Source organism: Pagrus pagrus (assembly GCF_965226575.1).
Source record: "Pagrus pagrus genome assembly, chromosome: 2".
In the NCBI taxonomy this organism is placed as follows: domain Eukaryota; kingdom Metazoa; phylum Chordata; class Actinopteri; order Spariformes; family Sparidae; genus Pagrus; species Pagrus pagrus.
Window position 1 is genome coordinate 5,523,998 of NC_140186.1, and position 27,073 is coordinate 5,551,070.

The 27,073-nt window shown below is 41.3% G+C and overlaps 4 protein-coding genes across 6 annotated transcripts; all 4 read left to right on the plus strand.

The window, feature by feature from the left end:
- The first annotated feature begins 45 nt into the window (after window positions 1–45).
- Window positions 46–2,215, plus strand: rps19bp1 (ribosomal protein S19 binding protein 1). The gene is made up of 4 exons (XM_084343147.1): window positions 46–230; window positions 493–678; window positions 1,142–1,239; window positions 1,408–2,215. Exons 1-4 carry the CDS (start codon window positions 176–178, stop codon window positions 1,555–1,557), a joined length of 489 nt encoding a protein of 162 aa, XP_084199273.1. The 5' UTR covers window positions 46–175; the 3' UTR covers window positions 1,558–2,215.
- Window positions 2,216–2,304: 89 nt separating this feature from the next.
- LOC311250958 (apolipoprotein L3-like) lies at window positions 2,305–7,884 on the plus strand. The gene is made up of 9 exons (XM_084343131.1): window positions 2,305–2,577; window positions 4,451–4,555; window positions 4,903–5,010; window positions 5,841–5,945; window positions 6,034–6,073; window positions 6,157–6,208; window positions 6,365–6,494; window positions 6,597–6,785; window positions 7,109–7,884. Exons 4-9 carry the CDS (start codon window positions 5,844–5,846, stop codon window positions 7,538–7,540), a joined length of 945 nt encoding a protein of 314 aa, XP_084199257.1. The 5' UTR covers window positions 2,305–2,577; window positions 4,451–4,555; window positions 4,903–5,010; window positions 5,841–5,843; the 3' UTR covers window positions 7,541–7,884.
- A 1,186-nt stretch (window positions 7,885–9,070) lies between these two features.
- atf4a (activating transcription factor 4a) lies at window positions 9,071–13,818 on the plus strand. Of its 2 annotated transcripts, none has more exons than XM_084379246.1 (4): window positions 9,071–9,230; window positions 10,277–10,456; window positions 10,804–11,115; window positions 11,969–13,818. In XM_084379246.1, the coding sequence occupies exons 2-4, from the start codon at window positions 10,408–10,410 to the stop codon at window positions 12,982–12,984; spliced, it is 1,377 nt and encodes a 458-aa protein (XP_084235372.1). In that variant the 5' UTR covers window positions 9,071–9,230; window positions 10,277–10,407; the 3' UTR covers window positions 12,985–13,818. The 2 variants fall into 2 exon arrangements, with proteins under 2 accessions (XP_084235372.1, XP_084235373.1); XM_084379247.1 differs by having other exon boundaries at window positions 11,972–13,818.
- A 10,086-nt stretch (window positions 13,819–23,904) lies between these two features.
- On the plus strand, window positions 23,905–26,789 carry LOC311270435 (uncharacterized protein). Of its 2 annotated transcripts, none has more exons than XM_084375291.1 (3): window positions 23,905–24,080; window positions 25,115–25,385; window positions 25,871–26,789. In XM_084375291.1, exons 1-3 carry the CDS (start codon window positions 23,989–23,991, stop codon window positions 26,540–26,542), a joined length of 1,035 nt encoding a protein of 344 aa, XP_084231417.1. In that variant the 5' UTR covers window positions 23,905–23,988; the 3' UTR covers window positions 26,543–26,789. The 2 variants fall into 2 exon arrangements, with proteins under 2 accessions (XP_084231417.1, XP_084231418.1); XM_084375292.1 differs by having other exon boundaries at window positions 23,973–24,141.
- The last annotated feature ends 284 nt before the right edge of the window (window positions 26,790–27,073 follow it).

Genomic DNA, 27,073 nt, shown 5'->3' on the forward strand with positions numbered 1-27,073 from the left:
TGCTGAAGGAACTTTACATATCTTCGCCTGTTTCCAGTCGGTTGCTCTGAAGTGGTGCACAGGGGCCGCTCGCCGGATGTTGACGGTCTCACACGTTGCTGCTCAGAGTTGAAGGAACTTTCTAATCAATGTAGCTTGTTTTCCGTTTAACAAAACCTCATATTTTTCAATCAGGATGTCGGCATCGTTGATCAGGAGAGGACTGGAGCTGCTGAGCGGCGATATTAAAGGTTAGTCTAGACTTTTAGCATGCTAGCTAAATTACAGTTGGCTAACATTAGCATCGGTGCCTTCTGTCAGCCTCGATCAGTGCAGTGTTGTTTCACCGCTGCAGTTTGGTAATAACACAGGTGTAGTTAACCACATTCAACCACTGTTGCTGTCTTGAAAGAGGAAACGGACACATTCATTCTCATTTTGCTTTATTTACAGTTATCTTTTCTCATTATGGTTGTCTTACTGCCTTGCTCTGTCCTGTGTGCACCCTGCCAGATGCCAGTAAAGCGAAGAAGAAGCAGCAGAAGAAGCAGCAGCAGACACCCAGCTCGGCCACGGCGATGAAGCTGGTGAGCACAAACCGGCAGGGAGTCACCAAGCAGGTCAAGCGGCTACAGGGTCGTCTGGGTCCCGGCAAGAGCAAAGCTACAGTCAAAGACAAGAGGATCAAGTCTGCAGTGGGTCAGTGTGTTCATAGTCCTGCTCGTCATAGGTGTTCACAGCACAGTACATCTTTCACATGGGCTATATCAGAAGCAGTTTGTTTCTAAAGGTCATGTAGATATTGACCATACTGACTAAACGGAAGTTTAAGGATTTGTTTCTGGATTGAAACAATATCAAACAGTAGATTGTCAGGCTGTGAAAAGATTAGTTCAGTTCATCTTCATTGTTATCAGGATCAGAAATACTTGATCCCTGAGGGGAAATTGCTTGTCTTACAGTTGCTCCCATTCAAAATGCTTAGAAAATATGCAGAAAAATAAAAACTATATATAAGCAAGAATAATAAAAATAGAATAAAATTGTTGTTGACGTTGTTGATGTAATTGCAGTACTAGTAGCCCTCTGGTGTTTGTTTGACAACTTCTGTTATACTTTGCTTTTCATGGCTCTGTCTCTTCTTCTCTTGTGTTTATCATAGAGGAGTTCAGGAAGAAGCAGGGGAAGAGCCACCTGAGCGATAACCTCAAGTATTTTATAAAAACTGGCTACAAAGCAACAGATTCTGACACTTTGAAGGTAAGAAAGGCAGAGATCACTCACAGCTATCATCAGTATTGATTATTGATTTATGTTCAATTCCAATCCATGGCTTTTAAAGTCAATTTTCATATGTGGTTTTAAAGTACAGTCACAGAAAGATCTGACAGAAAAGTGAGGTCATGACTTGCTCTGTGTTTCACATAGATCCTGAACCACAACAAGGGGAGACAGTCCAGAGATCGCCCGGAGCCACCCGCCAAGAAGGCCAAGGAGCCGGAGTCTCTGTTCACAGAGGAGGAGTTCCAGCAGTTCCAGAAGGAATACTTTGGCAGGACTGTCGAGGGGAAGAAATGAAGCGCACCGACACACAAAGACACTGCAGCCACAGTGGAAACACCAGGGCTGCGTTTTGTGGATCAACGTGGATTTTTCTGGATGTTGGTTCCACTTCGCTCAGCTGAACATTTGGACGAGAAACCTTAGAGGAGAAATATTTGTACGAGTTGAATCTGTGCTGATGTTATGATCACAGACGCATGCTGATGCACACAGGGAACATGGGAGATACAATGTTTTTCCTGCCAAGAGTTTTACTCCAAAATGTGTCCATGCAGAACATATAATATTATACATACTGTGTAATATAATATTATACTTTATTAGTTAACACCTCAAAACCAGTCATTGGTCACTAGTCATTTTACAAGAGAAATGTGCAGCTTATTCAAACGCTCTATACCTGATAATGTGGGGAAACTGCTCATGTGTCTTATCACGCCTCCCTTCATTCACTTCATTTTCACATACTGAATATTTAACCTATATCAGTTTTGTCACAGAAACGTTCAGTTGTCCTCCAGTCACAACTCCAATCAGTCCTGTTTGTACTAGAATTTAATTTAATTAAGGCTGTTTTTTTTTTTGTTTTTTTTTTAGAAGTATCAAGAATCACAGGTTTCTTTGTTATTTTCATTCTTTGTGCAACGGAAATAAATCTACACACACAAATTGATTCAAACTTGTAGCAGTCCCATTGTTTGAGACTTGCTGTCTTTCTTTGTTTTTAGCTGATTTTCCAAAATCCCTCTGGACTAATTGCAGGAGATTCAGATCATCTGTGCGCAGGGTGGGGAGACTGACTCCTGATTGAGGAGTGGAAGCAGCTTGGGGCATTTCCCTCCCAGCCAATCATGGTGTGATGACACCCTTTTTGTGAAGGCTTAAAAGAGGTGGGGAACGGCACCCAGGTGGCTCTCACACTCATTCTGAATCTGTCCCTGACTCACTGAGAGCCTCATCCTCTTAGATTGCCAGCCAGAGACTCTGGTCTGTTTAGGCCCTGTTGTGTTTTCTTGGCTGCCCCACATCATTCTAGTGAGGAAGCTGTTTATTCAGGAACCCTTGAAACCTTATAGCTCCTATACACCTTCAGTTTGACATTTTATTTCACTGGGGCTTGTAGGGCTTGGGAGTTTTAACGGCAGGTCCATAAAAATGTCTTAAATTCACTTTTTATAAATATGAGACCTAAAAAGTCATTAAGATTTGTGAGGTCCTAATGACCACAAAAATTGATCTGATTTTATTTATCTGTCTTTTGATTTCTTTTTGTCAAAATAAGTCAAAGTCTTCTGCCTGACAGTCGACATTTTTGATGTTACAAATCTTCAAACCTACCACTGAACCGTATACTGTCTTTTTACTGCTGGCAAACTGTATTTTCACCCAACTCACTCTTATAACTATATTCCTACATAAAACCTACCTCTGCATGGGACTGAATTGTACGCACCTTCGATGCTTGAATGAGATAAAGATGATCTTGAAAATAATCAAGAAAATCTGTCTTAAATTTGGGTAAAATTAATCTTTAAAATCATTGAATGCATGGGTCTGAGACTTACACACCCAGTTCAAGTGTTGAACAGTTTCTGTTTGGCGTTGCAATAACACAAAGTTATATCACTTGGGGATGAACGCTTGCGGTACTCAATGCAGCCATCGGCTTTGTTATCTGCAGAAAATGGAGAATATTTTTCATTCCAACAACCGCAGATCTTTTAATCGGTGCATAAATAAGAACAATGCAGGTGCTTGACAGAGCCATGAATGAATTGGACCATTTCAGATGTTAGATGTCATTCGTTTTCAAGTCTAACCTGTTAGGGTTTTGGGATCAGCGTTCATAAAGAGGTGATGAAAGTGAAAGAGTGCAGCAAAGGAGAGCGTGATCGCAGGACGACTCGGATACAGCAGGGAAAGTTACACAATGTCCCGGGTAAGAAATAAGATATTTAAATCATGTTCAGCGATTATTAACTATTTGTATGTTGATAATTAAACCTTGTTACTGTTTAACCAAAATGTTATTGGACAAATTAATTTGAGTGATTGCACATTTAAAGCCTTGCTGATTGCATGGATTTTTTTTTTGTTGTAAGATTTTTGAGATTTCTGCCAACAACACAATACAGTGGAGGTAAACATTTGAAAATGAACTTCTGCTTAAGGAGCAACATCTCTGTTGTCAGTTTAAGACATGTTTCAGCAGGGTTTAGTGAAATCACCACCAGTTTATGCAGTATGCAATGTAAACAAGTGTCGTGTGGAAACTCAAACACAGGATACATCATTTGTCCAGCAGTTAAATCTTTTACATGTGTTGCATATATTAATAGATTAGAGGAGTGAATGTGCTTTTACACACATTATTATTATTATTATTATTATTATTATTGTTATTATTATTATTATTATTATTTAAAGGAAATTATTTGAAATTATAAGTCTGGAGGGGATCTTGTTCGAATTGATCTGATTTCCATCTGTGTGTCGGAGGTTGTTGGTTGCAGCAACATTATTTCTACCTAATATCCAGTTGGCAGAAGGAAACATTAGACAGTAATCTAGGATTTTTAATCAAAGCAAAAGTGAAACCAGTAAACGTGGCGTGGGTGTGCCATCAACAGATGTGATCAGCCTCCTGTGCTGCTTGGCAAGATCAATTAACAGTTCAGTTGTCTTCGATTCGACCTCAGCAAACCGTGTTCAGATTAGGAATGCAGATCAACAAAGTTACATCCTGATTATATTTACACCTTGCTCAAAACACTGCGATGCATTTGATAAAAATCGACAAAGCAGTTTTGTGAGGATGTCTAGATCACAGCCCTGATAGAGTCTGGCTGAGAATTTGACTCCTTCACTGAAACAAAAAGTGATGAGTGATGCACCTCTCTTTCTGCAGCCAATTCCCACGCCAAGGAGACAGATTTTGCATCCAGACAAAACTGAGGACGACGAGCCAATAAAATGTAGCTCGAACCCTCAGTCGCCCACAAAATCTTCAAAGGTTGGTCTTCAGTGATCTACACAATCCATTATGTTCTGTTTTTTACGCTAATGAGATTGACTCTGCGTGTCAACAGTTTCATATTCAGATCCAGTGTGTCTGCATTGATATATTTATATTTGATTATGATTAATATTCAGACTGATGGGATCATTTTATCTTGAACTGTGTGATGTACGCCTCTGCGGTCCTGACATGTCAACTTAACAGGAACTTATCATTTAGTCCAAACACCTAACAAGCCTGACTATGTTACTGAAACAAGACTCAGAATCTTTGAAACTGTACCACTGTGCCAGATACTAAGACTCTTTTAATGTAGTTTGTTTATTCCCATTCAAACTCAGGGAGGTTTGGTCGGCTCAGCTCCTCCACCGGTGGCACCAAAGAAGTTCACTGTTAAAAGAAGTCCAGCAGGATTTGACTCTGTAAATGGCACTTTTGAAATAGTGAAGGTAACACTGCTTGTTTTATTTCAAGGTTGCTGTGATTTTTCTGTGTTGCTCTGATTTTGTCTCTCCTAGTCCGTAGTGCAATAGTAGAGTGATCGGGGAATCCCAAATTCAGGAAATCTGAAGAAACATCTACAGTAAAATTTGGTCAATGTTTTGAAGAGAAGTAGCATTAAATGTCTCCACTGGGTGCAGCGTGAGCAAATCAGTTAGTTAGTGGGTAAAATATGATTAGTTACAGCTACTGAAACCACAAAATATTCTGGTTATGTGTATTACTGGTAAAGAAATTACATAAAACTGAAGAAAAAAATCAGTTTTAACGTGGTAAAAATCAATCAAACCTTTAATCACACAGTGGCATTTTACTCACCAAAGTTCACCACAAGTCCTGCATTTAGCTTCAGAAAGAGTTACTCAGAGAGACAATATGTAACATTTCTGCATTACAATGTCTAAAAACTAAACCTTTGTTGTATAGTTTGTTGAGTTGTGAACTTACATCATCCCAAATGTTCCCAACCACGTTCAAACCCAGAGAAATCAGTCATTTGTGAGGACTGAGGAAGGAAGTCGGCAGCATGACTAACTTTAACAAACTTCTTTTGTACACATAACGTGAATGAAACGTAATAATATGACTTCTCGTCCGTGAACATTTCTGCCTATATTTTTTCAGCAGCACTGGTGGTTGTTGAAGACAACGATGAAAATTGAGAAATTGAGATTGAGAAGCATCTAGCAGCAGAAATCACATACTGTGCTTTTCATACACATGAAAAATATATGATTTGTCGATTCACTTAAAGCTGAATCCTTTGTTATTGTCTCAGGTGATGGCTGAACAGTCAATTGATGATAAGAGTAAAGCCAAACCTCTTCGTCTGCCTCCTCCAAAACCTCCAAAAGAACAGCCTGACGACAAAACTGAAACCCTGGTAAATATTTTACAACCATTCAGATATTTCACTTCATCACGCTGATATAATCTTTTTTAGCTGCATTTTATCTCTCATCTTCAACCAGGACGCCAAATCTTTGCTGAAGTGGTGGGAGGTTGTGACACGTGAGTCAGAAAACCAGTTTGAAAAGTGTTATGTCTGATGTACGTTCTTGTGTTTGGTAACTGTTTGTGTTATTGCCTTACAGCCTGGAAGTCTCTGTGCAAAGACCTCAAACTTCGAGGACACAAAGAAACAAAGTAAGTAGATTGTTACATCTTATATATTTCTATAAGTGAGACAGATTGGTGCTCTTAGGTAATCATTAATGTCAGTATGTGACTGGACGGGTTCCTCAAACTAAACTGAAATACTGAATAATATATCCGACGCAATGTTTTCACAACACGTTCCAGGATCATCAAAGTTAAAGCTGAACACCTCTACAACGCCACCCAGGTTTACATCCACCTGCTGTCTGTACATGGTGACGCCCTGAAGGAACAAAGTGCTGAGATGCTCTGCATTGCTGACAACTTAGACAAGGTAACGAGACCAAGTGATTAGTGATTTTCGTTGGAGTCATCACTGAGCATTGCAATACTTTTGACTTTTTTGATAACTATATCAGATGCATTCCCTTTAAAGGTTTCAAAGGGTACAAAGATCGCTGGCATCACAGGTGGGGCCACAAGTGTAGCAGGAAGTGTGGCAGCAGTGGCCGGGGTGATCCTGTCTCCGATCACGCTGGGAGCCTCGCTAGCTCTGACTGTCGTTGGGGTCGGCGTGGCTGCAGCTGGCGGCGTCACGGGTGCATCAGCAGCCATCGCCAACAAGGTGACCAGACGTGTAACAAACTTTTCTGACTAATTATGGCTTTGTTTGTGGTTGGTGTTTGTAGGTGGCAAAAGAGGTTGTCTAACTTACTATTCTATGGTATATAACATTTCTACCTTGGTGACCCCAGTGGTAGTATAAAACAGCACAGCCTGGCAGACAGCAATGCACTGGAAGAACTGCACCTATCCAACCCAGACTGTGTCATTTGTCTATAAACATAGCTGTATTACATAGAAATATTCAAAAATGCTGAAGACTTTTTTTACTTTGATTTACCACCATGTACTTATAGCTGCTGATCAAAAACTCTGTTCCTCCAGGTGAATGTCACTCAGGACAAGAAGAAAATAGAGAAGACCTTCCAGGAGTACGACCGCCACATGGAGGATATTCAGAATTGCTTGAAGTTCATCGACGAGGGTATGAAGCAGCTACAACAGCATGATCTGTCTGTCCTGAGTAAAGCCAGGGAGGAATCGGTGAGAGTGGCCAGGGCGGTGCAGCTGGCCACTACAGGAGGAGGAAGTGCCAGGGCCATAGAGGCTACCAGTAAAGCGTCTGGGCTGATGGAAGGCTTCGCACTCGGCCTTGATATGCACTTCATCCAAGGAAAGGATGGTAATAAGCTGAAGAAGGGCCATGAGTCGAAGTTGGCGAAGAAAATCCGCGGCCTTGCAGAGGATCTCTATAAGGCTTTGGATGAGCTCATGCAACTCAGAGACTTGTACAGTACGAAAGTTTCTGGAAAGTAATATTTCTTAGCTTATAGACCTTCCCTTGCCTAATTTCAGCTTCATGCTATTATACTTGCATCTATTTTTTCAGATATTTACATTTATACAGCCAAAATCTTGTAAATTAGCATTGAAAGGATATTAGACTTGACTTGACTTAGATTAGACTTGAAAGGATATAGTTGTAATAAAGAGGTGCTTCTCTGCTGATATTTTTCCTTCCACTTAATTTTCATGTGTGTATTCTGTTTTACTTTCATTTTTTCAAAGACATACATTGTCTACTGTATAACTTCTTGTTGTTGCAGCTTCAGACTGGACCTGATCTTTAAGTTTTAATTGGACCAGACATAATTATTAAAATTTGGGTTTATATTGTGTAATTTTTTAGTCATTTGTAATATGCATAAATTGTTTCATGTGGAATTTTCTATTAAATCTTCGCCTTGAAAGCACTTTAAAGACTAATTATCTTTACTTTGTTTTGTTTAACCTTTCAAGCCTTAAGTATTTGGTTATATTTATTACTTAGGATGTGTGTATTCTTACATAAATAGAGTAAATAAATAAGAAATAATCCTCTAGATTTAATTTTATATACATATATCCTCTGTGCTGTTGCACATTGTCCTAAAAGACTTGAATGAAATGCATTTCACTACGCGCAACTAACCACCAGAGGGCAGTCCAGTTCTCACCCCAATGAACCACGATAGCCGGGTTCATGGAGTTTAACCAACAGCTGCAATGAATTCACAAGAGAGACTGCGTGTTACTGATGCAGAGAAAAACCAACACCCGATAAAAGAATACAATCTAACGCTCTGGTGTAGGGACAGTCCAGAGAAAGGGCAAAGAAAAGCTCATGAACATTTCATTATACACAACAACATGATTTTATGATAAAGAAAAGCCTATCGATAGCTCAAAATCATTAACTGTATCTGTTTTAATAGGTGGATGGATGCGGGGGGAAGTAAAAGGCTAAATGTAACTGTTTTGACTGTATTTAAGAGATATGCTTCTAAAATAACTGAGCATGGAAATTAAATTATAGTACTATATCTATATTAAAATCATTTTTTTATGATGGAAAAGTATGTTGAAGTTGTATTATGTAATGTTTGTTTCGGTCTTTGCCTCTTCATCCGACGCTGACATTGGTAGAAGAGTCAGAAAGCTGCTCCATCTTTAATGTTTACATTTTGGATTTGACCTACATTTGGCACTTGGTGTTTAAAGCCCCATAAGGGTCTATCTCGTCAGCTGTATAGACGCGCTATACATCTAACCAATCACAAACAAGAGTCGAGCGGAGCAAACGCAGCGGTACGCGTGTTTGCGTCACCTCTACGCTACTACCCCTACCAAGCGGAACGGGGCTTTGTTCGTCATTGCTTGTAAATTCACTTTTCTGAAAAGGAAACTCCTCCCATCTGTACTGCTACTTACAAAGGAAACAAACGCTTCCGCGGAGTGATACCGCGGAGGACTACAGTAGGCGGTGCTTCGGCTCTCTCTATATATATATACCCGTGTCACTCTCTCCGCCTGTTCTTCGTTCCCACAACATAAACACTGATTACAGACACTCCGTGGACGCTCTCCCGCGCTAAAATGGCAGAGTGAAGGCGTGCGGCTATCCTTGCAGCGGCAAAAACCCGGCAGTGCAGCGGCTAAGTGCACTGGCTATTTCTGGCAAAATGGCGTAAGTTTCTTTTTCCATAAATTTCACTTTCGCGAGTGCGTCTGGCTTCGACCGCCACAAATGTCAACTCCACCGGCCAGTGTAGATAAAGTTAACAGACTTGTTGAGTACGGTTAAGCGCTCTGGATGTTATCCAGTATTACATAATACAGCTGGTAAGAGTACAGCTGGCTCCAGATGTGTAGCTTCATTTCCTGTTTTGGAGTTGATGGTAGTGTCATATTACAGGCTGTCAGTTGAAGTAGATAATGTTGGTCCCAGCCGGCGCGACAGTCCGTGTCCTGTCTTTTTGTTGTCGGCGTTGAGTGTTAACGTTTGTCTCGGTGGAAGGCGACACATTGTAAAGTATTTTACAGCGACAACAAGGCTGTTCGCAGTTTTTCCAACATTGGTAGTGTTTTGTGTGTATTTAACACTTGACAACGTGGCGTGTCCAAAATGGCGCGCAGTGTCCTTTTCACTCAGCCCTCGCACAGATGGCTCTGTTGTGAAAATGGCGGTTGCCCGCCCACATCTCCGCCGCGAGGCGTTGAGGAGGGCGGGGCTACCGGCAAAGCATGACCAAATTAGGTAATATTATCCCCCGGTGGAGGGCGGGGCGTTTCCCATCAACGCCGCTTTGACACTTCAGAGAAAGAGATTAGCCAAAATTAGCCTCCCCTCCCCCACACGAGAGGCGCTAACAGCCTTAATGACCTGAGCACACGCTGATATGAAAGTTTGCGTGATGGCTGATATTCACGAAATGTTTTCCAGGAAGTACAAACTCTATGGGGAGGTATTAAATATGTGTGTATATATAGATGTAGTTGGATCCCTTCAAAGTATCACTAGCCACGTCGCACTACACCCTTCTCTTCAGATAAAACATGCCTGTTCAGACTTCTTGTGTGGTAGTGGAAACTCATTAGCTTAGTGGCAGCCGTCAAAATGTTTCTGCCCAAAGTTAAACCCGCAATACATCACTTGCATCAGTGCTGAAACTGTGTAGTCCTCATTCCCTCTCCATAACATGCCTCGCATCTCTGTATCTCCTTTTTACACAGGTCTCTCTCAGCAACCACCCTCAGCTTTGCTGCAGTCGACAGCAGTACCAAACCGCTCGACTTCCTATCGTCACCAGACACTCCTTTGTCTTTATTCACCCTTTTACGGCTACCACTGACCAGCAGCAGCCATGACACTCTCCCAGCTGGCCTTGGAGGACGTGGAGGCCCTGTACTTAGGTTGGTGTTGATATGACAAATGTTCCCAAAACACTACTTCAGACATAAGAGTACAATACAGAGCACCCAGTTTGTGAAACAAGATGTAACGTGTGGCAAATCAATAGATTTACTTGACACCTGAACTAAAATATAAAATGTAAACATTGTTATAATGTCACCTATTAGATATTGCATTTTCATGAACCTTTCAATGTGAATGGTTTTTAAGTTTGAAAGATTATTTTAGTGTGGCATTAGATGCCTGGACTTGGCTAGGATACAAGTTGAAACCTACCATTTTATTTGTTAAAATTATTATTTTGTACAGAAAATTAGATGCTTAACGTGGATGTCCTTATCCACAGGGCCCTCGTTTCTGATGGCTGACCGCATGGGGCCCCTTCTGGACCAAGATGAAGAAGAAGCTCTTTCTCCCTCCTCCTCTCTAGAGGGGAAGGCGCCAGCTTCACCCCCCCTCTCTTTCTCCTCCTATGCGTCTTCCCTGTCTCCCTACCAGACCTTGTCGTCCTCACCACACTCTTCTGCCTCCCCACCTCCCTCTCCTCCTCCCACGTCCTCATTCCTGGGAACCAAGGCCAGAGCGGACTCACTGTCCCTCCCCTGGCTGGGTGCCAGCGACCTGCTCGACGCCCAAGTTGGAGCAGATGATGGTAAAGGTGAGCGTGAATTAAAATTTCCATGTTTCTAAAGCAAGATTAATCAGTTGAGGTGGGCAGAAACTGCATGAAAACGGGTGAAGGAAGGGAGGGAAGTCTTGCTGTGACTTAAATGCCCCTCATTTACAAAGTTAAATTACATGACACTGAAAACGTCTACGGGGAAAAAGTTTAGGAGCTAGAATGTTTCCACCAAGTTAGGAATGTAAATTGCTTTCAGGCCAGCTGTAAATATTTTATGTGGGTGGTTTTGTGTTGGTAAAGCACTAATGGTACCCTTAAGGCAGCATGTCGAAGATGTTAAAATTAGGTTGTTTGAAGTCACAATATCCCTTTTTTAAAAAGGTGCCACATTATGATACTCCTGTAGTCAAATATGATGGAAGTTTGTTTTTTTTTGTCCTGTTGGACACCACACACTTTGTGAGAGACCCAAATTCAAGATGCAAATGAGTAATTGGTAGGTGTGGTGTGTTGTGAAGAACCCTCATTGGTTAGCAGCTGGCAGGTGTGGCTCTTGTGTGTAGTTGAGACTGCCTTGAACTGGTTTTGTAAAGTGTAACTACACAATGACTCATATCTCTTTGTCGCAGTAGTATCAGTCATTGGTATGAAGATCATTATGGTGCTTGGCATCTATTGAGCACAAGTTCACGGTTCCACGTGTGCTGGTTGTTCAACTTAAGTGCTTACATGCGTCATAAAATCGTAGCAGTAAGGGTGGCAATTGAAAACGTGACTTGAGCTTGAGGTCATAATTGAATATATTGATATTAAGGCACAAAGTCTATATCTATCTATCTATATTGCCATTGTTTTGATCAAATATTAATGAATACATCTTCTCTGTCAGCAGATGATGCTTTTGCGGGCATGGACTGGATGTCAGAAAAAATCGACCTGAGTGAATTTGACCTGGATTCCCTCATTGGCTCCTGCTCCTCCGATGAGTCTCCCAGCTCCCCCGAGGATCTCCTGGCCTCCCTAGACTCCCACATGGATCTGGACCTGGATACATTGGACACAGCCATCCCCACCCTTCACGACAGTCTGGAGCTGGGCCTTTCACTGCCCAGTATCCCCACTCTGCCTCTGGAGCTCCCTCTCCCTAGGGCAGCTGAGGCTGAGAAGACAGAGTTGGCTCCTGACCAGGAGGTTGTTATGAAGTCTGAGCCTCCCTCCCCAGCTCCCACGCCATCTCCCCCCTCCCCAGCCTACACATTAGAGCTGGGGAGTGAAGTGGATGTCCTGGATGCAGAGAAAACAGCCACACCCCTCACAGCCACCATCATTCCAGATCCCAGTGGAAGCATTCAGACCACCAGCCCCATTGTGCTCTCTCTTCCCCCCTCTAGCCACATTGTGGTGGTGCTCACCAACAAAGATGAGCCCTCCCTCATGTCTCTCCCTGACCAGTCCATTAATAGCTCTCCTTCATCAAGCGATTGCGACAGCGACTCTGGCATCGAGTCAGTTGTAAGCTCACCTACTCGCCACCCCTCCCCTCCTCCCACCCCCTCTCCAACAGCTGGATCCTCCAGGACCAAACCCTACTCTAAACCAGAGCCTGACGATGCTTCCTCCCCCTCCGCCAAGACCCCCAAGGTCAAATCTGTGTCTGGTGCTCCAAAGGTGGTGGAGAAGAAACTAAAGAAGATGGAGCAGAACAAGACAGCAGCCACTCGCTACAGACAGAAGAAGAGGGTCGAACAGGATTTGCTTTCTACAGAGCTCGAAGGGTTAGAGAAGAGGAACCATGAGTTGGCGGAGAAGGCGGAATCCATCAGCCGAGAGATTCAGTACCTGAAGGACCTGATGGAGGAAGTCCGTAAGCACCGCCGTGGAAAGACGAGCTCAGTGGCTCAGTAACCAGGTTGTGTGTCAAACATAGTCTGCGGTTGCAGAGTAGACGGCGTTGTTTCTACTCCAGTACTTGCATGCCATAGCAAAGTCCACTTCAGTATTTGAAGAATGTGACTGAAGAAGAATGGCATGCAAGGGTGGATGTATGAAACGTGCTACTGAACAGGAAAGAGGGAATGGCTGGATGAACAGTGAAAAGCCTCTGAAAGTTGATGAGATTATTAGTGTAGAGCAGGGGGCTGGGAGGTAGTCAGGTGAAGCATCTGTACATGCTTGTCTCCCAGTCCCCTGTTAGCTCCCCATAATGTACTTCCTGTCTTAATAGCAGTACTTGTACAAACAGGCAGGCTGTATATTTGTCTTTGTAGACTAGGCATGCAAATCATGAGTCACCGTAGCTCCTGATAGTGTAGACTTGTAACCCTTTTGACAAGATATTCCCTCACACACCCAGTATCAGTCGATATCCAGACCCCAGCACAGCTTCAGTAAACTCTTGTCACTAAAGTGAGATACCACTTCTACCTTGTTGTTACCCACTCCTCTTTAACCCAGTGTCACCCCATTTTGACCTTCTTCTTAACAGCTTCAAGTCCAGAAAGGGGCCTCAACATATTTAAGAAATCTTGATGTTACACTGTCACTATGTTTTTTTTTTTTTTTTTTTTTTGTTTTGTTTTGTGTATATAGTTTTCACCTCCTTTGCTTGCTGATCGTGGCTTTTGTTATTTAATGCTGCATTAAACATGATAACTTCTGGAGTAGCGCAGAGTGTCTTAGCACAACAGTTTGGCTTGTAAAAAAAGCATCTTTTTCTAATAAACATCTATCAGTGCTCAAGTGATGTGTGTGGTGTGCTTTACTGATGGCAGAAAAACTGAGTAGGAGGGATTTTTTTCTTATCATTGTCAAAATATTAACAGTGGTCTAAATGTCAGAAAATACAGAACATGCACAAAAGTTGCTAATTCCAATCGACAGTTACAATCAGATGGTGGTCATAGTGATCGTTAATTCAAATATTAAAAGTATACAAGACAATTCAGTTGGTGAAGGTGGAATGAAAGGTATTTTAACGATAACTTGATTTCCAAAAGATTTATCAGCTAGTTTCTACCAAAGTATTAAGCTATTAAAAGATTATATCAAAAGTATTTTGATGTTTACAGTAGTACACGTGTAGAAGAGTAAAACGCCTATAATCTACAATATGATCATAGCAGAAACTGATTTTCTGATAAAAGTCAAACTCTAAATATGTCTCACATATGTACATTATTAATCTGGTCTGAAGAAGGGAACCATCAAACGTATCATGGAGAAAAGGTGTTGGGGAATGTGTCAGTGTTATTTCCCCACTGCCCTTACTACAGTGTACCGTACTGGTATTTACATGTCCCACGCATGAGTCAAAGCTTCTGCCTCTAAGCTTTGTTTGGTTTGTCGAAGTGATTAAACAGCAGTGTAATAAAGCTGGTTGGTTGGTGCCAAGAAAAGAGGTGTGAACACAGGAGCATAGTCGGAGGGAAAACCAAAGCATACCTGGTGGACTAGTGAGTCTAGTGAGTGGCCACCAATATGAACACGATGATGTGATTAAAGGTCATTCCTGAAGACTGCTATTTAACTTATTTACTCTTATTAACCCACACACAAAATCCCTGATAGTCAGTGTCAGTTCGTGTCAGTGCGTGTAAAGTTCCCCCTGACTTAATTTAGAAAACAAGTTCATACTGGTCGACTTTTAACTGCAAATAGCTGAAGTGAAGTCCCTGTGTCACCGCCTGAAGCCAAATCTGCATTTTTCTGTCAGGAAATGAGAGAAGGAGGACGAAAGCGAGAGAAACACCTGGGCATAAGTTTTACGGGAAGGGCCTTGTAATTGTGAAACCAGACTGCACTGACCAGTCTCACACCTCTGGCAGGCGGATGTCAAAGAGACGAGGGCGGGAGGAAACACAACATGGGGGTTGAGCTACAGATGTTTCAGAGCAGTTAGGTCCACAGTGCCACAGATGTGTATATCAACCACCTTTAGAGTATGAACAGCCTGTATAACTGATTTCAAAATGGTATATAAGTTGACATTGTTTTTCTAATTTCAACAATATTTGAAGTGAGGGTTGGTTTGATGATTTGTTGTGCTTCCTCTGGGGGAAAAAAGTCAAGTGTAGTATCCCCGAAAGTGATACTAGCAATGTGCTGACTACTGTCAAGCAGCTGTGTAAATTTAGTCTTGGCAGTAAAACCCCCTGAAGCAAAGGCACAAATACAAACTCACTCCTCCCTGACAGATTCCACAGTAGTGAGGCCTCGCTCTCCTGAGAAGACAAAGATAAGAAGAGCGACCCAACTGTAGGCAGAGACAGAGATAATACAGTCTGCTTTATTATGACTCTCGTGTTTCCTTCAAATGAGCCGATCAGAAGAGTAATACCTGAAATTGAAATAGTTGTTAAGAAATTGTAAATCCTCTTTAATCTCTCTTTTTTTAATTGTTGTTATGTTCAAACAAAGTCTTTAAGGTTTGGAAAATGCTTAATTTTATGTTTTCAAGGTTAGGAGCATGACTGAATTTAATTATACTTTGTGAAAAGTGCTTCATTTTCAACATAAACTGGTGTTTCGTCACCACAATCACTCATGCAAGTCAGAAATGGTTTAATATTTGAAACAATCCCTGGCAATATTTTTTGTCTCCTTGAGATTAAATAGTCATGATCAGAACACACGTAAATACATTGATCGCTGTGTGGATATAGGAATTCTGTATTTTTACACAATTGCATTTATAGTAACAGTTTAGATGTGATGATAAAATGCTTTGAGTTTTGTTTTGGTAGCTTGAAAGTGGTTGAATTTTACTTTTAAAAAGCCGTGTGAACCCTCTAAGTCTAAAAAGTAGGTGTTGGTCGTATTTTTCATCACTTTTCATAAACTTTTATATCTCATAATTTCAACTTCTATCCTGTATTTATGACTTAATATCTCATAATATTGACTTTTTTTCCCCAAGTCTTGTTTTTTTTCCCTTTACTGGCAGAAATGGACTTCCACAGATATCACAGTATCCAGCCTGGATCCTCAGTCTGAACTCTTCTTACACTTACTCTGAATGCCTATACTTGCTTGGCTAATGATCTAAAATATAATCTCATAATCAACGGTGGGAAAATGGCCCAGGTGAGTTGATGCGTGACTAAGCGGCAGGTAGAACCTGCTTTAGAGAAAGAGATAGTGAGTGTCATCCTCAAATGACACATGATCTGAAACACCCAGGGTAAAGCTGAAGATCACGTGCGTGTGGAGTCCGGTTACTGCGAGAGAAAACTCCAAACATGCTTCACACATAGACCCTGCGAAGGTTGAGAAGTTTGATTTAAAGCAACAAGGATTAATGCAAAATAAAAAGAAGCACAGTTTTAAGTAAAGTGATCTTCTTCACTCCAGAGAGCTGGCTGATGGAGAGAAACCGTTTTTTAACCACATGAGCGGATCATGGGTGTGGTGTGGTGCCTGCGGGCAAAGCTTGCAGATTATTCCTGTCTTGTCACATTCCTCTACAGTCCGTAGTAATCAGGATCACAACTGATTCATTCAGTTCATTTATTCATGGCAGGGTGACGCGGGGTCAGTTTTGTTGTTTCCTTCGTTAGACAAAGACTCTGTCAGACCAGAATCTGTTTGTGTGCAGTCATGTGTCTTACTTGGAGAGTTTGTCACGACTGGGTTGGTCTGAACTAAAGCCTATTTTTACATACAACACAGAACGTGCTGCTTTGTGGTCAAAGAGGCTTCTGTAAAGGAAGGATTGACACATGTATCACTGAACTGACCATCTCCATGAATCTTAGTATGTTAAGATTTTGTTGAAACTGTCATAGAGAGGTGCTGATTTAACTTTAAGGTCATTTTGGAGGCTGTACTTGGTGGTGTTTCTCATATTTTGTCACGCCGCGGTTGACAAACTATATTTTCTATTAAACTTTATGACGTCTGGATTTATTGAACTGCTTTTTGCATTAGTTTAAGCTCGGCGTGCCTTATAAACTGGCCACGTAGCGTATGAATCGTTAAGCCCTCCTCTAATCTCTTTTCCTTCCTTGAAAGGTGACATCTGTTTAGACATTTTGCCGGGAGCCAACTAGTAAAACCGGTCTTAAAAGGGTAAAATTCACTCACACAGCCTAAAGTGCAGACTGCTCAGAGAATCCTCAGCCTTATTTCGAATTACATTCTCTGACTGAGGGGTGAAACCCAGTAAGGCTGTAAGGCTATACATAGTTTTTCTACTGTAAGTCAGTGATAGCAAAGCAATCTGGCACATTCTGATATTCCGACCGCGGGCTGTTCTCAGGTCTATTCCTGGCGGATTTTAGCGTGTGACACATGGGGAACATGTGCTGGATAACCTTGTATGAACTGTGGATACTGTCACGTTGATATGATACGTTATGTGTGTAAAATTAATTCTTATTTATGGATTGAAAAGTCACCCAGGAACAAACTGGACTGCGGGATTTATCTTGGACTGCCACTTATGTTGACACATGTAGACTTAAAGCAGCAGAGTGTGCAGAGCGACTGGTCCCAAGTTTGCTTCTTTCTTTTGTAAATTTACATTTCGTAATAACCTTGACATTACTCAACACCGTAATACAGGGAAGTCCATGACCTTTATATATTTAACACTCACTAGACTCATTTCGACAGATTTTCACTGAAACACAGACAGTAGATCATTTTAAATGGATTAATACGGATCTGCCAAAACACTGGAGGGGTTGTTCTGTTGTTCTGCTGCAAGAAGGATACAGATCACCAGAGTTTACAATAAATAATGTAATCTCTAGTGGTGAATGAAGCCTCCTACATTGAATAAAACCAGTAAAACAACAGATCCACTTGCCCTAAACATTTTAGATGTCCTTCCGCTTGCAATGAGAACATGGTTGTATTGTAGCCTCCTGAATGGTATAAGTAAGGTTCCTTGCCTTAGAAATGACTAAAGAACAATATCGTTTAGGTACCTTGGCGGTGTGAGTCCAGACTGAACTAGAGTAGGGTGCATACCTCCGCCAAGGCCCAACAGTCCCGGCTAATTCAGTCAAGCCTAATCCAATATCAAACTCGATAATCCTGCATCACTATAAATATTCAACCTCCCATAACTGCTTAACCATAATTTACGCCCACTGGATCTGAGATCTGCGTCAAATTGCACTCCCTCATAGATAGCCACCTAAATACGCCACATTTTTTCATCAAGACCGATGATTTATTCCTTGAGAAATTAACTTAACTTGTTTACATTATGACAAATTGTCATTTGTCATAATGTACCAATCCAATCACCAGAATAAATGTTGGCGATGTCCATTTCTGCAAACCAAAGAATATGTTGCAACTTTACGTTTCTTTACGTTCAGTTTTCAGTTTTGTGTTGTGCTGCGCTTAAAGTCTGGTCTGCTTAGGAAAGTCAGCTCTTAAACATCTAACATGAACGTAACATGACACTGTAGAGATGTTGTACTGTGAGAAATTTGGACGTATCCATGATCTGCAGAAACGTAAACCTCCAACATTGTATTCTGGTGACTGGGCTGGGTGTCCAACGTTAGCATTTAGCTCAAAGTACTGCTGTGTCTGAGTTCAGCCCCACAGAGTTGCGGTTATCTCAGCTGCAGCTATACAAATTTGTTATCCCGATGTGTTGATTTGCAATGCAAAGAAAGGAGATAGTGGAAATACATAAGCGAGAAACAAGGTTTCATGTGCTGAAAGGTAAAACAAGTACATTTTACAGAAATCTAGGCTAAATATTTGGATGGTGTTGCTCCTTAGCTTCTTTGTTTTTACTAAAAGTTGACTAATATTCCACCGAGGAGAATATAACTTGATGATCTAAGGGATGATTCAGGCGCTTTCCTGCTCATGACCTCAGTAAAACTCTGAAGGAAACAGTGCTTTGTTGTATTTTTTCCCTCGGCAAGTACAGAAACCATGTGAGAAAACTCCATCACACTCTATGTTGCATGTGATGGAGAACAGGTGAAGGGTTACAGGAGGGAATGTCACATCAGCAGGCCTGACCACATGAGACTTTACTACAGCTCCTGCCATTTGTCAGCCTGACCTAGAAGAGCCGGACACACTCATAAACTACATGTGGCCAAAGGCATCAAACAGTCCCTGAACGAGGTTAATGTTTGAGTTTCGTAGTCGGATCAGAGAAAGGAAGGACCAGTTCCTCATCTTTTTGTTTTTTGCTTTAACTCTTTCATGACCGCAGGAGCCCTATGTGAGGCAATCAGTCGCTTTTTTCAGTTTCAGTCTTATCAAAGAATTTTAATTCCTCCTCCAGTCGACCAGTTTGTGGTTTGGTGTCATTCTTTAGACATCTGGGCCGGATTATGGCACAAGAGTTTGTTGTGGCACATCCTGTGTCAGTAAACGTCCTTCATACCTCCGCCCTGCACCAGTTAACCTAACAACTGTGAGGCAGTAATAGTAATATAACCATCTGAATGCATTTAAGTCACTGTAACTAAGTAGCTCTTTGTGTGTGATGGAGGTAACGCCCTTTAATTTGCAGATTTTGTTGCAACGCAATTTTTGTTTGTCTCCTTAAAACCGAGCCCAAAAGCAAGAGCACTTCTGAGGCATCTCATTTTGGTATTTCTGTACTCCTCTCCTGAATTTCACCCAGCGTGACCCGCAGCCCACTCCGGCTGAGTGAATCATCGCGCTTGTCTTCAGAAGAAATGCTCCGCAGAGGATCTCTGAGCAGCTGAGCTCATTACTGAGGTCATGGGCTGCAGATTAGGAAGACAGATTTACTACCAGAAAGTGGGACGACCGCGTATTCACTGTGCTTCGCTGTCTTTCATGTGAGACCACATGAAAACCAGAGGAATTAACATTTATTCTTTATTATGTACTGAAAAAGAATAATATGACCATACAGCACATATATCCTTACAACTTTAAAGGAAATATACAGCTGAGCAGCTCTTAGGGAGAAGCAGTAACAGGTGTTTGACACAGTTTTTGACAAACTGCCTGCATTATAAATTTGCTTGCATTATCAAAGACAAAGTGTACACTGTCTGTGTTGCCTAAGAGCGCAGTGTTCCCTTTTTTCCTCTTCCTTTTTTTGACCACAAACGTATTCAAATACTTTTGGCCCAAGAGGTTCAAGAGTGCAAGGACAGTGAAAACCTTTTGGCAGTTTTGCACACATAATGAGAATAGTGTGTGTGATTTGTCAAACTTTGTGAGGAGCGATGTGAAGTTTCAGTGAGGATATTTTTGAAACAGCTGTCTGGTCCTCACTTCCTCAAAAGTATTTCACTTGTTTTTTTTTTACAACTGAGGTTAGGACTCTGTTGAGGTGATGTTGAGGTTGAGTTCGGTAGTTTTGATGGTTAAGGATAAAAGAGTAGAAACTATTATTTCAATGAGGGTCCTCACAGGAACAGGAGTACTATATGTGTGTGGGTTTGTGGGTGTGTGTCGTGTGTGTAGTGAGTCATTTCGTAGTAAGTGAGAAGTGGGCGGAGGTTTCTTCTATGTTGACATTCTGCAGAAAGAGGAAACCAGCTCGCTTCTGAGAACAAAGTAAAGATAAGAGGAATTCACAGTGTTGAAACAGAACATCAGATAAAGTAGTACACTGGGCGAGATGTCATGAGTCAAAGGGTTTTTTTTGTTTTTCTTTTAAAAGATAAAGTGTTAAGTTGTTTCTAATCTACCAGTGAGTCATTTACTCCCCTTTGCTTTGCAGCTCGAGGGCGTCCCCTGGTGTCATTTCTTCAAACAGCAAACAAAGATTTCATGTTCACACAGATGAGATGAGATGACTGTGTTAGAAAAAGGACAAATATCATGTAACTTATATCTAATACTGAGGGATCAAGAGGCTCAACCACAGTGGATGTCACTGTTAGCAGTGTTTCTTGTCGGAGAGGTAAAACACTCAGTCGAGGGCCTGTCCAAAAAATATTCCGACACTGAAGATGTCACAACCTTATGTCAGGATGTCATGGCACACTGTTGGAGAGCTGTGTTAACAGGTCACATGACGACCAGCTGTGTTGACACAGGTCATGACGACCAAGTGTTGAGTCAGTGCCAAGATGACCTGAACTTTTCAGTTTGTCGTATTTACAAAATACACTTTCTAAAGGAAACCATAGGAGTTGGACACATACAGTACATCTTCGTGGTTGCCATTCATTTCACCCTGGTATTAAAAAAAAATCAATGATTGTATACTTTACAGAATTGGCTTTGGCCAACTGGCTTCTTTTATTTTTGACAAATGTATGTCAAACCTGTTACTGTAGGGTTAACAGGTGATTTTTTTCACATTGTTTTGTTTTAATAAAATTGTTAGGTGTTTAGTCATAAAATGAGAAGTCGTAGTCGACATGTTTAAGTTTCTCTGGGCAGTCAGAGATGTTAGATTGAGTTAGACCTATTATCATTAAACACTACTCAAAATGAGTTAGGGATATTGGGATATGGGTGCATATATGCATGTGCATGGATGGATATGCAATAAAAGTCAAATGAAATGTGCACTCTAAAATATCCCTAACTCATTTTGAGTAGTGTGGTGTAATACCTTCAGTGCTGAGACCAAATTAAGTGGTTGTTTTAATCAACCACTTAATAAAATAGGTAAATAATAAACACTCAACTGAACTGTGCACACAGGAATCAGCCAGGATTTGCTGAACATGTGCTACTGAATCCACTACATTACATTACATTTTATTGGAAATGCAATAATAGTCGTGTAAATAAAACTAAACCAAGTTTAGATGAGAAAATGTTTGTTTTTCCTGCCAGTGGGCTTTCTGTTTTTACATTCCCGGCCACTAGATGGTGCTATTCCACCTTTCAAACGGCAAAAAAGGGAAAAGAAGAAGAAAGTCCTGCCAGTTGACATGAGCCCACACCATGGATCTATAATATAACCTGGATATGACGACGCCTCTCAGCAGGCACGCCGATTTTTTCCAGTGGCCACTCGCGGTATTGCAACAAAAAATCCCATGGGGCCCAGAAAGCATTTTTCCCATAAGCCGTAATAGTAAAAGAGAAGCCTGTAAAACTGTTCTCAGGACTCCTCCAGCTGTCACCACTGTTAATTGCTAATCTTTGTATTCCATATTTTTAAGTCATGGACTTTTAAACCGTCAAAAAGTTTTCTAAAGGCCAGAAAAGCCCCCCCAAAGTCTCATTTTCCATGGTGACGTCACAGCTGTGTGCGTGAACTCCCAAGCGCGGTCGCGCTGTGTCTCGGGAGCGAGGATGCCTGTTGGCTGAATGACAGCTCTGAACGGGGCTAAACGTGGTGGGAAAAGTGAATTAAATGACTCCAGGGTGAGTCTTTTTCGAGACAGAGTTGTGATACAAGTTTCATATTTTAATGCCATGTATTTTTAAATGCAATTTTAAAGGTATTTTGGCGTTAAATCACCCGCTTAATGACCACATTTTCACTTACTGCCGTCCACTGCTGTGGAAAAGTCAAAAAGTTATTTACCATGCATGTGATAGTGTCGGTGATGTGTGTCACCAGGGTCTGATGACTGTTTAATATCCTTTTCATCCTGTCATAACGACCTTTTATTACGGTTTGAACCGTCTCAGTCTGATGGCCTGGAGTCATGCAGTCTGCAGCAGAGCATACTGATGATGATGCAAGTATAAACGACAACGCAATAAATAATAAAGCTGAATAAAATAGAAAAAAAAGATAAAATGAATTAAGAAATGCACATTTTAGTTACGTAATGTCAAAGCATTCTCTATTTAAAGAAAGTAAAAAACAACAGTCAACATGCAGTCACATGTTATACTCTCACTTGGCTCTTACAAACTATTTTTCTCAGGTTTGCAGACTGTGATCACAAATTAAACAATTTTTACTTGGGACAGATTTGTTTGAGCCTTGGAAATATTTTACAATTATTTTTTTTATACATATATGAACAATCAACTTAATGCACATGAATAATGGCACTTGCACTTCGGTAGATATTTGCACTTTATTGGATTCACACACAACATTGTTTACACATCACAGCAGCTCCGCCTGAAAGGGAGAGTCAGGATCCTGAATAGAGGAGACTGGACATGGTGTATCACTTTGTTAGTGTTTGGTGGAACATGTGCCATCATTACTGTGTCTCACATGTGTAGACTATAGTGCCATAAGTGTGTGATTTAGTTGAGTCACTGTGTTCAGTATGAAACACTAAACAGACAGTCGCTCTGGCCACAGGCTCAGCTCTCTCGTCTCGGTGAAAAAAAAAAAGCTCCCATCTCTGTGGCACCGTGAGTCCACGACACGTTACGCGCCCCGTAACATGTAATCTGTTGGTTATGACAGATCGGACTACACAAATACACACAACATAACATGTATATGATAATCCATCGATCCACCGATTGACTTCGCTGAAAACAAATGCATACGACCGGAGGAGGGTTAGGAAAACAGCGGAGAACAACGTTTTATCCTTACTTAAAAAAAATAAAACAACACAAATTTACCACGTGTAGTCTATAACCATGACTTTGAGAACATCATCGGTTGATGTGCGCTATAAATCCATCATTTGATTGTGTAGATTTGTCGTTACCAGTCAAACTCATCCACAAGCACTCATGAGCGCGCAGCGCTTGTCCAGAACGCAATTTGCTCGTTCTCATTGCCCCAGGGCATGATGGGAGGCCCCAGAGCATCATGGGGGGTGACTCAACTGCGCATGCTCTATGGGCCCCATAACGCGGAAGTAAACCCGGAAGTCAGAAACTTTTTCGGCGTATGCGCCAGGCGAGCAACTCCGTTGAAATCAACGGCGGCCATTTTCCGGTCCTGTATCCACTAATAATACATCCATGGCCCACACATTAATGGTCATGAGTGACTTCTGTAACCACACTGTTGGTTTAACAATGTCCTAGTTTCGCTTCTCTCATCAGCACCGACACATGTGGCGAAGCAGAAGCGCTCTTTTTATTTTTATAGCTGTTTCTGCTTATTACGCCACTTTTTACTTGGAGCAGAGAGAAGTAGGAAACAGGTCGGTTTCAGTCCCACTTCCTACGTTATTTCATGCTGTTTACAAGCTTCATTATTAGAAGGTAGGTCAGCTCAATTCATCTGAACTGTTAACGTTAAAAATACCGACTGCTCCCCGGCGGTCTAGCGAGTGGACAGACTTTTCAACCAGACTCCATTCAAAAAACTGATGTTTTATAGTAGGGAGGTATTTTTTTTACGCTAAAAATGATATTTACTCCATCACTTATGAGTTTTCTGATTGGCTTCGATGTGAAAACACAATCGGCATACATGTCACTTACTAAGTAGCCCCTGTTTCGGTGTAATGTGACCTTTCGTTGAAGTCGAAATTGGTGAACAAAGTTATGCTAGCTAGCTAACTTAGGTTAACTCTTGTGATACACAGTCAGACTAATTTGGGTTTTATTTTGACAGATTTACCTGAACTTAAAGCCGCTGACGTGTAACTGTACAAACCATGGACACAACATTTGTGGCTAGGCGTGATTAATTCCAGAGAAAGCTTTCTGACAAGCTAATTTAGCTAATGCTACTTATGCTAATGTGATCATCTGGAATGTACACAAACTGTTTTAGAGCTGATAGTTGTTTCTTTTGGGGAACAATAAATCAGCTTAAACGTGGAAATAACTGCATTAATAGTGCTTAAACATTTTATATCATAGTAGCATTATCTATTATCTTTTCCATCCCCAAATAGATACAAAACTTTATTGTGAAACAGTTGTGTATTCACTATAGATCAGTGGTAACAGAAGTATTGAGATCCTCTACATAAGTAAATATCAAACTAAAATTAGTCCTGTCTTGTTTTTATAATTTTATTTAAAGCAAGTAGATAATAAGTACAGAAATATTTGTTGCAGGTTAGTTTATATTAGATATTATATGAGATAATGACATGTTTTGTATCTGAATGTGTTTACAGTCTGATTTAGTTCACATAGATTATAAGAATGTAACAATAATAATATTGTCCCCTGATTGTGTAAGGAGTAACCGTTGCCTCATCTTCTGTGTATCTACCTTTAGGCTCAACAGAATGACCACTCTTCCCCGTCATGTCATCTGGGAGTCACAGGGACTAGCGGCCTACCTTCACCCCCGGCCCTGGACCCCAGGCACTGTTATCCTGGAGAGCAGCACCCCAGGCAGCCTGGGAGGCAGCATCTTCCACCTGGAGAAGCAGGAGTTTTTATCATGGCTTTTGGGGGCGAGAGCCGTCTCAGAGCTGCTTTGTGACAGGCTGGCAGTGCGCAGGTGTGCGCTGGTCAGCAGACCCCACAAAGACAGACCTGCCCAGGTGAGGTGTTTGTTTGACAAGTGGATAAACTGCTTGGCTGTACAGTACATCCTCTAGTGTTTTACTAGACACATAGGTGCTTTATCAGAATCTCATGGGAGATGTAGTTGTTAATAATAATAATAATAATAATAATAACAATAATTTTAAAAAAAGGCTGGCAATAAAATGTTCATACAAAGTTTATTCATAACAATGAAGACAAACATTTTTTTTAAGGCTTCGCTGCAGTTTAGCTGAGGCCATGCTGCTTTTCACAGAGCAACCACAGTAAATTTAGCGTGCAACTGAACGTAACTCTGTAAGGTACTAAAATAAAGTTTACTGAAACCCTCTGAACCACAATTAACCTAGTCAGCCACCCAAAGGTATTTAAAACAGCAAATGTAAAAACTTTGATTTCCTGGCTTCAGATTGAATGGCTCCTGTGTTCATGTCAATCAGAGTCTGAGTAACTAAATATACATTCATTTTCCTTTTTGCAGATCCTTGTTCTCCCTCTACATGGTCTGGATGCAGAGTGGCGCCCTCACCTGGCAGGAGATGAGGAGCACAACGCCCATGACCCAGGTTACTGCACCTCCAGGACTGCTCCCAGATGGAGTGACTCCAGCCTGACTGAAATCCAGGCCAAGATCAGAGCCAAGCTCCCGTCACCTGACGCGCCGCCCAATCTGACTTTCCTCGGGGACGATCCGGCTCACTCTGGCTTGTTTTCACGCATCGTGCGTGGGGAGGAGCAGCAGTGGCGGGTGTGGGAAGACAAGTCTCACGTAGCCTTTCTCACCCCTTTTCCCAACTCCCCTGGCTTTACTGTGCTGGTCCCACGTCGACCTTTGACCTCGGATATATTCAGACTAGAAAAAGGGGACTATGAGCAGCTGGTGCTCGCAACCTGGGAGGTGTCGAGGCTTCTTGAGGAGGGGCTGGGCTCCTGGGGGACGGGGCTTATTTTTGAGGGTTTTGAGATTGACTATGCTCATGCCAAGTTGATACCACTGTTTCGGCCTCCATCATCAGTGACGGGAGGTGACAGCATTAAGCCATCAGCTCCCCAGTTTTACCCCACTTATCCTGGATATGTGTCGTCAGAAGATGGACCTGAAGCCAGCCTGGAAGGTCTGAAGGAACTACACATCAAAATTACTCAGACTTGATGCTGTTACCTGTGGTGTCAATCCGACTTGCTTGCTAAGTGCAAATTCCTCTCGCCTTTGCCTTAAGTGTGTAAAATAATGGTAGCACCTTAATTAAAAATGTAATTTTTTAAAATCAAAATATGAAATTCAAAAAACAATAATGAAGCACTTCACGTTTTACACACATGTACTGTAAAATGACACACAAATACAAGGAAACATTCCATTTATTACGTTTTGATCAGAATAAAGACTTTTATACGTTTGTCTGTGTCAGTGGTCATTCATCATACATTTTTATGCACACAGTCATTGTTATTTAGAAATGAAAATGCTGTATATCCATTCTAAAGAAAGAGAAAATGTCAACCACAGACATTATTTGCATTATCATTTTGAGAGTTTAACTTATATTTTCTATCATTATATTTCACTCAAACAACTCTTATAACGGGAGTTGTTACTTAAATCATCACACAGTCATTACACTACTTATTTGTGTTCCATTATTAATTACAGTGTATTATGTATTTAGTTTGTTAACCACTT